General features: G+C 45.5%; 1 protein-coding gene across 11 annotated transcripts in view; it reads right to left on the reverse strand.

Moving 5' to 3' along the window:
- Positions 1 to 12,698, reverse strand: part of Med15 (mediator complex subunit 15) — a 73,533-nt gene that overhangs the window by 44,758 nt on the left and 16,077 nt on the right. For 8 of the 11 annotated variants that reach the window (XR_015447944.1, XR_002392147.2, XM_004874878.3 and 5 more), the window contains exon 2: positions 562 to 649. The exons of the other annotated variants lie outside the window; for them this stretch is intronic. Coding sequence is in view for 6 of the 8 variants with exons in the window: in XM_004874878.3 (XP_004874935.1) it covers positions 562 to 649 (88 nt within the window). In the remaining 2 variants the exon portion in view is untranslated. The remainder of the gene's footprint in view (positions 1 to 561; positions 650 to 12,698) is intronic. 11 annotated transcript variants of the gene reach the window in all.

A 12,698-nucleotide genomic window follows, 5' to 3' on the forward strand; every position in this document is an offset into this window, starting at 1 on the left:
TCACCACTCTGTGATGTTCCAAGCCTCAGTCTCAACAACCACTCCTTGGATCACAAAAGGGGACCAGAGGGCCAGGGATTTAGCTCAGCAGTTTCACTGCCTGCTGCGCAAGCGCAAGAACCTGAGTTCGATCCCCGGTACCAAAAAACAAAAACAAAAGGGGACCAGAACTGTTCTGTACCCATGCATCAAGGCCGTGTAGGTTTCAGCCAGGACCCTCCCTCATTGAGCTGAAGTCAAGGAATGAGTCACTTCTTACAGTGCTCCTCCTTCCACAGAGCAGGATTTAAGTGAGCTCCCTGTAGGATTCTTTGGGGCTGGCCACAGATAGAAGGTTCCAGCAGTGAGACCCAGGGTTGAAAGCTAGGCTTTTTTCCTAGTGCCACCCAGTGTTCCATGGACACACAGGAGGATACAGAGCACTTCAGTCAAAGCCAACTGTGTGCACAATCAATGAGCAATCATCACCCTATTCCCAGAACCCTCACAGAAGTTTCTCAGAACCTGAAATACTCCCTTCCCTGAGCCTCTCTACCAGGGCTCCAACCAACAGGGCCTTACCCGGGTCTTGGCCTTCAGGAACACATGGCTCTCCATATCCTTGCTAGATTTACTGTGGGCCACTCCAGCTTTCCTCATGGCATCCTCACTGAAACACAAAAGGAGAAGAGACATTTACACACCCCAACGGGTCTGCTCTTCAGGGCACCTACCAGCAGGCCATGCACAGCAGCTATCCCTAAGTGGACAAAGTATTGTCCCTAGCACGCCAACCAGCTGAGGTCCTAGAGAGGCTTGAAGGAAAGTGAACTCACCAGAGCAAAGTAGTAACAGAGGAGGGCCATAAGAAGAAATGAATAGGAAAGATGGTCACCATGAAACAAAGAGGAAGCCCCTGGCATGAGAGGGGTTAGGTGAGTCCATCCCTACAGACTGATTACACCCAGCACAAAACCAAGCATGTATTAGACCATTAGGGTGGCCAGCCAGCCTCTAATTCCTGCCCTTTGAATGAACTAGGTCCCTACCCAATTCTGCCACTGAGCACAATGGGACCTCAGTTCCAGATTCCTCCACTATAAAATGGAAAGGAGCAAAAAACTCACCTCTGTCTCTCCCAAGGCAAGGGTCCCTATGTGAGACAATGCATGTTCTCCTAATGGGACCAGAGAGACTAGCCCCAACTTCAACAACTTTTAGCTGGGAATAACAAGAGACAGATCACACAAATGTGCAAAGCATCTTAAAAACAATTTGCCAACATGGGTATAATAAGACAGAAAATCCTACTAAAGGTTTTACATCACACTGCTGCTCCAAAGGATAAAGAGCCATGCATACAAGATAGGCTGAGCTCTCCTGGAGTGATAGCATACACTACCTCCCCCATGCACACACACGCACAGAAAGAACAGGTGTATAATTACTAGAAAAATAGGAACACATCAGGACTAGCTGCTCTGGTCTGTTCAACAGCCTGCCTTCTTCCCTGTAGAGTGAGTCTCTTTCCTACCTGTCCTCCCAGCACTGGGCTTGTTGATGAACAAATAAGCCTTGTCAGGGCTCTGAGTAGAATAAACAAATGCAGCCCAAATGATGCTTGAAAGCACTCTCACCACTCCAAACATAAACCAACCAAGCCCAAGTACAGAAGAACACATGTAGGGCTGCAAGCATCACACCTATTACCCCTAAAGAACTCATACAAAGGCCAGGTACATGGCTGCAAGTTCAAGGCCAGCATGGGATACATGGAGAGTTCAAGGCCAGCCTGAACTACATAATAAGACTATCTCAAAAAAATTAAAATATAAAATAAAAGAGCCAGGTGCAATGGTGCATGCTTATAACCACAGCTACTCAGGAGGATGAGGCAGCAATGAAAAGTTTGAGTCCAACCTGGGCAACTTAGTAAGACCCTGTCTCAAAATACAAAATAAAATTTTAAAAATAAATAAATAAATAAATAAATTTTTAAAAATTTAAAAAAGCGATAAGGTAGAACCCCCCTGGGTTTGATCCCCAGTACTGCAAAAAGGAAAGAAAAATGAAAAAGACCCATTACACTGCTAGATCCTTTACTCAATAAGCATAATTGGAGTGCCTACCTACCTTCTGCTTCCTAAAGCCTAAACTTTGGCAATAAGGCAGCAACAGGTTCTTGCTTGCATGGCAACCAGGGGTGGAGCAGATGAACAAGGGGAAAGGTCCCTGGGGCCACAAGAGAAGGAAGAGAAATGACATGACATAGGACAGTAATTTAAGAACCAGCTTACACACAGTGCAGGATCAGACTTGTAAACAAGAAAGGCATTGACACAGGTGGGAGGCCAACAAAGATCCAATGTACACATGCTGAAGCTGGCATGGGGCAGGCACTCCATCTTGGAGACGGAGACATTACCTGGTAGGCTCTAAGAAGACACAGCATTTTCAACAGAAGTGTCAGAGCAGAGACCTGTTTTCAGATGGCTGCCTTACCTGTGCCCCCAAGCCTATTCTTGTTCCTCTTCCTATCTTCTGACAGCAATGTGAGAAAGGGACTATGAAGCTAACCAGGGCCACAGGGCCACAGAGGTACACAATAACAGAAGGTCTCAAGGCAGAGCAGCAGACACAAACAAACATTTGTACCTAAGAAGCACAGCATGGAGGCTGCCTAAGTGGGAAGCAAGGAAACCACAAGGTTGCGATACAGCCAGGACACCAGGTGCAAACACAGAGGGATCTGAGGAGGAAGTGGTTGCACAGATGAACTCTGTGCTGGACAGCAGCAACCACTGAGGGTCAAAACAGGTTCCTAAAAGTGGTCCTCCCATAGTGCCTCCAGCCACTTTTGCTAGTTATCAGACTGGAAGGTCCCAGACAGTACAGGGTGTTGCCAAGACAGCAAAATATCTGGTGTGTCCCCAGAGACAAAACCCAGGACACAGCTTACTGTGATAGCTTCAAGGAGGTAGGATGACCATGGCCAAAAAAAGGTGCTTGCTTAGCCATAGGCACAGTGCACCAGATGCCAGGAAATGTGCTGGGAGACAAGCTCTGCTCTGTTCTCCCAGCGTAACATCACAGATGACATAGATGGTAGGGGCACCAACGGTTAGTGACTCAGAGCTTGAGGATCATTGACCTGGCTGTAAGCCAGAAATAAGACTATCCTGACAAGCTAGAACATACCCCTCAACAGCGGGAAACTGAACTGGAAGAAGGAGGCAGCCAGTTCTGCCAAGAGCTGTGAAGGAGGGGCTACTGTGAGGGACAAGAAGAACTGAGGAGGAAGGAGTTCCTCCAACCAGGCATCAGGGTTCTGCAGGGTAGCTCATGCCCTGTCACTCCTACATCCCCTCCAGAGATCCTGCTCCTGGGCCAGGGAAAAGGCCCAGGGAGCCTTTTCATGTTTAATGGTTAATGAATAAAACAAGATGCCTTGAGCACTCTTTTCAGTCCTGCAAACCTATTTTTAAAACTGTTTTTGTTCCTGTTTCTAAAGATCATGCCCATAAAATAGAAGACAGAGCCAGGCACAGTGACATAAACCTGTAATCCCAGCACTCTGGGAGGTGGAGGCAAGAGGATCACAAGTTTGGGGAAGAAAGGGACCTGCTGGTCAGGAGTTGTCAAGGAGAAAACTGATGTCAGCTCACAAGTCTGGATCCTAAATAGCTGTTCTGCCACAGCTCTGTCTAGTATTAGCCATATGCTTGCAGAACAATAGAGACTTATGTGGCAGTCACCAAAAAATTAGAGGCTGCCATAGTGGTGTTAGCACCAGCCAACAGAGCCCTGGAGCTCCTGCCTGATGCAGCCAGCCAGCCCTCTTGACAAGATAAATGCAGGGACAGACAATAGCTCAGAGCACATACCCCTTGTGTGACCAGGGCTCCACAAGCTTTTCCTTGGCCTGTGGACTAGCTTCCTCCTGGTTGTTGTGACTACACCTGCTCCCCCTGGTCAGGGTTCAACTGATATCTGGTTTAGACTGGAGCCTTCTAGAGGACTTCTGGGAAGATGGTGGAGGGGTGAGTTGCAGAGAAAGAGCCTCTCTGAGATTTTGTGTTCTGACACTGGAATATAGCAGTGTGAGGAGAAGGAAGGAAGGAAATGGGTCCCCAGGACTCAGGAAGGATCTGAATCAAGAATTGAAGTCCACAGGGAGAGCAAAGAGAGAGTCTTCAACAAAGAGGAGGGAGGTAGCAAGCAGCACTTTCTCCCAGAGCCCAGAGTCATGGTGTGGGAATGGCAGGTTAAACCTGCAGACACATGGTGACTACTGGCAACCCCAGAGGCCTCCACAGAGAAATGCACAAGTGGAATGGAGCAGTGGACGCAGTGGACTGCAGTGGCTGATGTTATTCAGGTTCAGACATCACCCAGGAGAGGGCAATTGACCAGTAACCATCCTGGAGGGGCCAACTGAGGTCAGAACTCAGAACATCTATGGGCTGACTCCATTTAGTGGCTCCCAGTATCTCAGTGAGGGTGCCAAATTCAAGTCAGTGGAAGGTCAGGAGTTAAAATCAGCAGGGAGCTGAGTTCGAGCCAGCAGGAGGCACAAGAACTGTTGCAGGCTCAACAAATCCAGTTTCAGCTTGAACTTCAGTGGAAGTGGAACTAAAGGTGGAGACTGGCTGGGATTATCCACTACCCCACCGTAAAGCTATGGCTAACTTGCTGGGATTAATCAACTCAAGTCTGTACTCTGTCTGGCCATGTTCTCTGGCAGTGATAGCAGAGACATGCTTTGAATTGAACTTTTCTTTTTCTTTTTTCTTTTCTGGTTTCTGGTTTTTTTCTTGATTATTTGAACAGTTTCTAGATTTTGTTGTTGTTCTGTTCTTGTTTTTATTTCTTCCTTTCTCCTTCTTTCCTGTCTTCACTAGTTTCCCAAAGCTTGTATGATCCTCCCACTCCCCCTCCCTCTCCCTCTCCTTCTTCTTCTTGTGTTTCTCTATTTTCCCTCCCCTAACTCCTTTTAAATCTTCTCCCCTAAGAGTAATATTTCCATATTAAGGGCTTTCTTATTGCATACAATTTTCTGGTTTGTTTTAGATTTGTTATATAACCACAAATCTAGTTCATATGGTGGCAAATCAAGTTACCACAGTTTGTCATTTTCTACGCTGTATGATGCTACTGTTATGCTGATTGTACTGCATTAGCCAAGATGACATAATGTGGAGAGCTGCGTGTGCCGCGCCTTAAAGATGGCGCTGGTTTCCGCCTTCCGCCATCCCGACGGCGAGAGCTCTTTATGATAAACAACTCCTTATTTGGCTGTGATGTGTCTGATGCTCTGCCCCCTCTTACGTGTACCTATCCGCATTCGCCACATGACTATCCGTGATTGGTTGGTTCGGGGGTACTTATTCTAGGGACGGGTGCTCCCCAGGGGTAGAAGAAAAAGAATGTTAAGTTTTCCTGAATAAACTGCTAGAAGAAGAGCGTTGGTGTTGCGTCGTCATTGCTGGTCAAAGGCGAACGCGACAACATAATTGCGTTAATCAGTTGTTCTTCCTAGTATACCAAGACTGAGATTGCCTAAGGATCTTATAAAAAAAGAACTTTAGGCCAGTGCCAAAGAAGCAGGGCCTGGGCCAAGAAGGCAGAAAAGTCTCATCCCCAATAAACTGAAGAGGTAGGATCTTACAGCAGACTCAAACCCCAAAAGCCAGATACACCTGGAAGACACCTCTAAGAAGTAGTCATTTCCTAAGGGTTCTGAATACTGGCAATGAAGCTACTCACCATAAGCAATTTACAAGCATCAACCCAGGAATTAAACTTAAAAAAAAAAAAGAAAATGATAAGACACTTAAACAAAATCCAACCCCACCCCCCCTGCAGACTTTCAGCTCACCAAAGGCAAACCCAAGGGCCAATGAGGTGGAACAATCTGAAAGCCACCCACCAGGACTCTATGAAATGGTAACAGTGGACGTAACAAAGCAGATGAAGAAGGCTCTAGAGAAAAATCAAAGCAGAAATAATTTCTCAGATAACTACAGAGATGGTGACCGGAATGAAAGACATGCCTAGTAACTCTAGAGCAGATACAGATTTAAAAAATAGAAGAGGGCCAGGGATTTAGCTCAGTGGTTCCACCGCCTGCCTCACAAGCGCAAGGTCCCAAGTTCGATACCCGGTACAAAAAATAAATAAATAAATAAAAGAGCTCAGGAAAATGATGGAAACCATGAATGCCCAGCTTAGGAAAGAAATGGAATCCATGAAACAGATATCCAAGAGATTAAAAACTCCATTGAAAGTATACACAGCAGAATAAGCCAATGTGAGGACAGAATATCATATATAGAAGAAGGATTGTGGTTCATGATCATGAAAAGAAAGATTTCTTAAAAATAGCAAAGGAGGGGCCAGGGATTTAGCTCAGTGGTTTTGTCACCTGCCTTGCAAGCACAAGGTCCCAAGTTCAATCCCCAGTACAAAAAAAAATAGCAAGGGAGGGCCGGGGATGCAGCTCAGTGGCACAGCACCCACCTGGCAAGCATGAGGGCCTGAATGTGATTCCTAGTACAAAAAAAAAAAACCAACCAAGGGATCGCAAGAAATCAATCCAGCAGCTGCTAGATGATGCAAAGAAGAACAACATAAGATTGACTGGAGTCAATGAAAAAGCAGGAGATAGCACAAATGACATAAAAAACCTGTTTACAGAAGTAATGGCAGAAAACATCCCAAACAGGGAAAAAGAATTTGATATACAGATAAGTGTGTCATACAGAACTCAATTAGTCATGATCAAAAAAATCTTCCCCAAGGCATATAATAGTCAAGATTCCAGGGCCAGGTATTTAGCTCAGTGGTTTTGCTGCCTGCTGTGCAAGTGCAAGGACCTGAGTTCGATCCCTGGTACCAAAAAAAAGAAAGAAAGAAGATTCCAGAAATTCAACACAAGAACAGAATATTAAAAGCTGTTAGTGAAAAGAAACAAAGCACCTATAAAGGAAAGCCCATCAGAATCACAGCAGGCTTCTCAACACAAACCCTCAAGTCAAGGAGAGCTTCAAGTGCAGTATTTCAAGCCCTAAAGGAAAACAAACTCCAACCCAGACTGATGTACCCCACAAAACTATCTTTCAAAATTGATGGAGAAATAAGATACTTCCATGACACAGAACACCTGAAGAAATCCATGACCACCAAACCAGCACTCCAAAATGTTCTGAAGGATTAGTCTGGAAAGAGGCAACAAGGATTATAACTCCATGAACTCCAAAAGAATTAATTCACCAGGCAAGGCAAGAAATTAAACAGAAGAGGAAAGAAGGAAGCCAACAACAGGAAAATAATATGACAAAGATAAATCAATACATATTAGTTATAACCATCAATGTTAATGGTCTCAATTCACCAATCAAAAGAAACAGACTGGCAGAATGGAACAAGAAGCAAGATCCAACAATACGCTGCATACAAGAAATAGATTTAGTTCAAAAAGAAATTCATATGCTGAAAGTCAAAGGATGGAAACAATATTCCATGTGAAATCAGAAAAAAGCAGGGGTAGCTATTCTATTTGCAGACAAAGTGGATTTCAAGCCAAGACTGATTAAGAGAGACAAAGAAGGTCACTACATCTTTCTAAAGGAAACAATCCAAGAGGAAGAGATAATAATCATAAATATATATCCACCAAATATCAAGGCACCCAACTATATAAAACAAATATTAACAGACATGAAAAATCAAATAAGCACTAATACAGTCTTAATAGGGGACCTCAATACCCCACTGTTACAAACAGATCAAGTAGACAAAAAACAACAATGAAATATTAGAACTGAACCAAACTTTTGTTTGGTTTTTTTTTTTTTTTTTTTTTTTGGTACCGGGGATCGAACTTGGGACCTTGCGCTTGCAAGACAGGCAGTGGAACCACTGAGCTAAATCCCTGGACCTGAACCAAACTTTTGAACAAATGGACTTAGTAGATTCATCAGAATACACACTCTCCTCAAATGCCCAGGGAATGTTCTCAAAAATAGGCCACATACTAGCTCACAGAACATGCTTAAGTAAATGCAAAAGAACTGAAATTATCCCATGCATATTATCAGACCATAGTGCAATGAAATTGGAACTCAATGCCAAAAGAAGCCACAAGAATTTCATAGACTAGAGCCTTCTAGGGACTTATCTGTTATAATAGGACTGGAACTGCCCCTTATCAAGGGATCTAAAGATGCCCTCACAGTCCAGACCAGCCCCTGGAACATAGTGTGTCTTAAAGGCACTACCTAAGCAGCCAGAAGATGACATATCATGAAAACCTTCTGATATCCTTATTTGTTCACCAAGACCCCATGCAGTATACCCCAGGAAAATCCCTTCGCTTCCCCATGGCCTCCAACTCCCTAAATTTCAAACTCTCGCCTCATCTCCCATTGTAATTGCAGCAATCCCTTCCAATGGGCCTCTGTCTCCAGTTCCCAGTTCCATCTACTCCCCAAGTCACATTACTGCCAATGAGTGAGGGAAGCTAGACTAGGGTCGTGTCTACCTGGTCCCATCTCAGCAAGGCCTGCCCAGTAGCCCACTTTAGCACCCATGCCACTTGTTCCCAGGCCAGGGCCCTAGGGACAGTGACCTTTTTTATTTTTCATTCTGCTTGAATGTCCACCGGCTCTGCAGGGGCTTCTCACTTTGAGCCCACCTAGCACTCCTGCTATCTGCTTCACAGAAATCCTGGAACTCCCTGTAGACCTCCCATATGAATCACTAGCTCTGTCAGGCCCACTGTACTAAAAAACACCCCAAGATTGAAATGACAACATCCACCTCTGTATGCAACAGGTAGTCATACAGATAATAGGCTGGACAAGATAACAGGCTATTTGTAACACAAGAAATGGTACTGCTTCCACATGTGGTGGCAACACACCTATAACCCCAGCACCCAGGAGGATGAGATAGAAGGATGGCTGTGAGTTGGAGGCTAGCCTGGGCTACACAGTGAGTTCAAGGCCAGCCTGAACTACATAATGAGACCCTGTCTCAAAAACAAACAAACAAACAAAAAAAACCAAAGCAATAGTACCACCATGCATGTTCATGGACCATGAGTCAGTATAGCAGGCACTGGAGGAACCAAGCCTTAAAAGAGCACTTCCACTCAGTGGAGGTCAGGGTCACCAGGGAAAGGTGGGTGTTGGAGTGGATGGAGCTTTAGGGTAGCTGGGCCTGGCCAGATGCAGACAGAGGAGGAAGGGCCTGGGCTCCAATTCCAGTCTGGCCACTTGCCAGCTGTGGGTCTTGAGGAGGCACTCCCTGCCCCCAACACTGCATCAGCTTAAGAAGTACTTTGAAGGGCTATGGCCAGGAGCAAGGTACACATAAGGGGTGAGGGTATAAAGACAGGCCCAGCACTGGCCACCTGGCACAGCTTTTGTCCAGCATAGGCCTGTGGTTCCTTATCTCCCCACTATCCCCAAACTTGAAAACTCAATTTATCAGAAATGGGCACAGTGTCACCCACCTGCAATCCCAGCTACTCAGGAAGCTGAGACAGGAAAATCACAAATTGAAGGCCAGTTTGAGCAACTCAGTGAGACCCTGTCTCAAAAAAATAAAAAGGCCTGGGTATGTAATTCAATGGAGACCCTGCGTTCAATGCTCACTATCACCAAAAAAACAACAAAAACAAGCAAACACCACAGTGGGAATCTAATCCCAGTCCAGGATATAGGAAAAAAAAGGCAAACTGAGTCCCTTGGGAAAGTACACATGGACATCAAAATCTAAGTGGCTAATGTGAGTGAGCCCTATGGTGAGGTACCCCTGCTCTGAGGCTGGTTGCCACAGCCTGTCCCTCAAAAACACTCCTAGCACTGCTGCACCCTCCCTGAAAAGGGAGGACCATGACAGTGTCACCTGACTATTCCGAGGATAACAACAGTTAATATTCTAAGGCACTACATACATAGCAAGCACTAATTATGCATTAAAGAAATAAATCAGAGAACAACCTGTCTGACTGAGCAATAAGACAGCATCCAAGTTAGGCACTGTCACACACACCTGTAATCCCAGCACTTGGGAGGCTGAGGCAGGATGATTGCTGTGAGTTCAAGGCCAGCCTGGACTACATAGCAAGACTGTCTCAAAACAACAACAAAGACAGCACCTGAACACAACTCCACCACACAGTGATGTTAGTGTTGCCCCTTCCCAGGAGATGGAATACCATACCAATGAGTCCCTGTGGCTCCCTTGGGCACAGCTGTGTTCCCACTGGGAAACTAACTCACCTAGCACTTACTGCCATGATGGATGCCAGCAACACAACTCCAATGGGAAGGGTGTTCCCATGGGTATGGCTAAAGATAAGAACTAACTAGCCTTCCCCTGCCCCTGCTCCCTTATCCTTCCACACCCTGTCCCTAGGGCCCTGGTTTCCACCCAAGGGGCCCCTCACCTCTCACTAAGGCCTCTTTGACTCCACTCTCTTCACCACTAGCCCTCACCTGGGCTGACAAGACCCCGTCCATGGCTCACCTTCTTTCCCACTGCGCAAAGGATTCATGAATTCCCAAGAGTACCACTCCTCTAGTCTCCTGCCAATATCCAACACAAGAAGATTCAGACTCACCCGACTTCAGGAGGACAAAGGGCTTCCTCCCATCCATTTGTGTGACCGATTTATTTTCTGCCCAATGGAAACTTCTGTAGGTTTGTTCTAATTTTGAGAAGACACTCATCCGTCAAGTGATCTCTTGTGGAGCAGGAGGAATTTCTGCCAGCCCCTCCTAAGTGGTTTCCTGGCAAATGGCTGCCTGCATGTACAGATGAGTCTGTTCGCCCACCTGGGACAGAAGCTTGCATATGGTATACTTTATCCTATGTGTTTAAAAATCAAATTTGGAAGCACCAAAAGATCAACAGAAGAAGTTATACAATATCAGGATGATGACAGTTTTCCTAGGCATATAACCAGAAGTAGGCCCTATAAAGGAAAACTAATTTTGTCATATCAAAAAGAGGTCTATCACCTTAGATAAGGGTAAGTGTCCCTGATATCCCATGCTTTCAACCACTCAAGCTCAACCCTGGATTTGAGGTGGAGACTCTGGCAGACACCAGTTTCCTTATTTGGCTTCCCTGTATCCACTTCCCACTTCACATTGTATGTAACCAACCTCACACTAGAAGACACTGGAGCTTTCCTCTCTGGAAAGGCATAAACTTGAGAAGGGGATTAATCAATTCAGTTGAAAAGGCACGTTGAGGATGTGGCCTGAGTGGCCATCTGTGACCCGATCCACACTGTGAAGACCCTTCACTTTCCAGCCCAGGACCTGGGAGACTATGCCCTGGAGGAAGGACTTAAGAAAACCTGCAGCTCAACGAGCCTCTGGAAAAGCTCCCAACAGACAAGCCCCTCCTGCTCAGAGACCATGTAGCCTGAGTGCCCCTTTTCCATAGAGTGAGCAGCCACCAGGAGTTCCTGGACACCCTAACATGGGAGATAGAAACCTGTAAGAAGCCAGGGATTTAGCTCAGTGGTTCCACCGCCTGCCTCGAAAGTGTAAGGACCCAAGTTTGATCCCGGGTACCCCCCCCCAAAAAAAATAAGAAACCCATAAGAAAAGAGTAATCTTGAGGTAACAGAAAATCAGCAGGAAGACCAAAATGTAGAAACTATTTTCCACAGAGATAAGACATCACATTGTAGTGCTCGCTTCGGCCGCACATATACTAAGACATCACATTGTATTCATTTAACAGGAAGGAAAAGTCAGATTTACAAAAAAGAAAAAAGGGGAGAGTTCTTAGAAATAAAAGCATGTTAGCCAGATGTGGTAGCAAATGCCTGTAATCCCAGCGCTCAGGAGGCTAAGGCAAGATGATTTTGGCAAGTTTGCCAGCAATTCAAGGCCAGTCTGGTGACTTCAGACCAACCTGAACTACATAGTGAGATCCTGTCTCAAAAAACAAAACAAAACAAAAAAACCCACCAAGATGAGTGTGATGGTGCATACCTGTAATCCCAGCTTTTGGGAGGCTGAGAAAGGAGAACTACCATGAGTTCAAGGCCAGCCTGAACTACATAGTGAGGCCCTGTTTCAAAAAACCAAAAATAGAAAAACAACTAAAGAACCTAAAAAGCAGTTATGCACCACTGAGGAGTACAGTTGTGCCCAAATTGGCATAGTCTCCAGAAGCTAATTCCTATAAGCCGTTTTCCAGGAAGCTTGTAGAATGAGACACAGGATATAAGAAATCAAGAGACTTGGGCCAGGGATTTAGCTCAGTGGTTTTGGCCTGCTGCGCAAGCCCAAGGACCCGAGTTCGATTGCCGGTACCAAAAAAAAAAAGAAACAAGAGACCTGACACAAGAGGACAACAGGCTGGAGCCATGCATCTTGAGAGATGACCCCACTGACAGCTGTCCTTATCAAACCCGTGCCCATTGACTTCAGGGTTGCAGAAGGGAGGTACTGGGAAAGAGATATAACTGATACACAGTCCAGTAGTACACACAGAGTCTGGGGCTAATTATGCTGAGAAGCAACTGAAAGATATAGGAAAAATTTGCACAAAAAACCAAGTATAGTTTTTTAAAAGGCATTTTTTTCCCCTAGAAAAACAAAACAAAACAAAAATACAGCCAGGCATGGTGGCACACACCTGTAATCCCAGCACTCTGGGAGGCTAAAACAAGAAGGTCACAAATTCAA

Source organism: Heterocephalus glaber, unplaced genomic scaffold (genome assembly GCF_053883595.1).
Source record: "Heterocephalus glaber isolate CG9 unplaced genomic scaffold, H.glaber_assembly_v1.0 deba00001781, whole genome shotgun sequence".
In the NCBI taxonomy this organism is placed as follows: Eukaryota; Metazoa; Chordata; class Mammalia; order Rodentia; family Bathyergidae; genus Heterocephalus; species Heterocephalus glaber.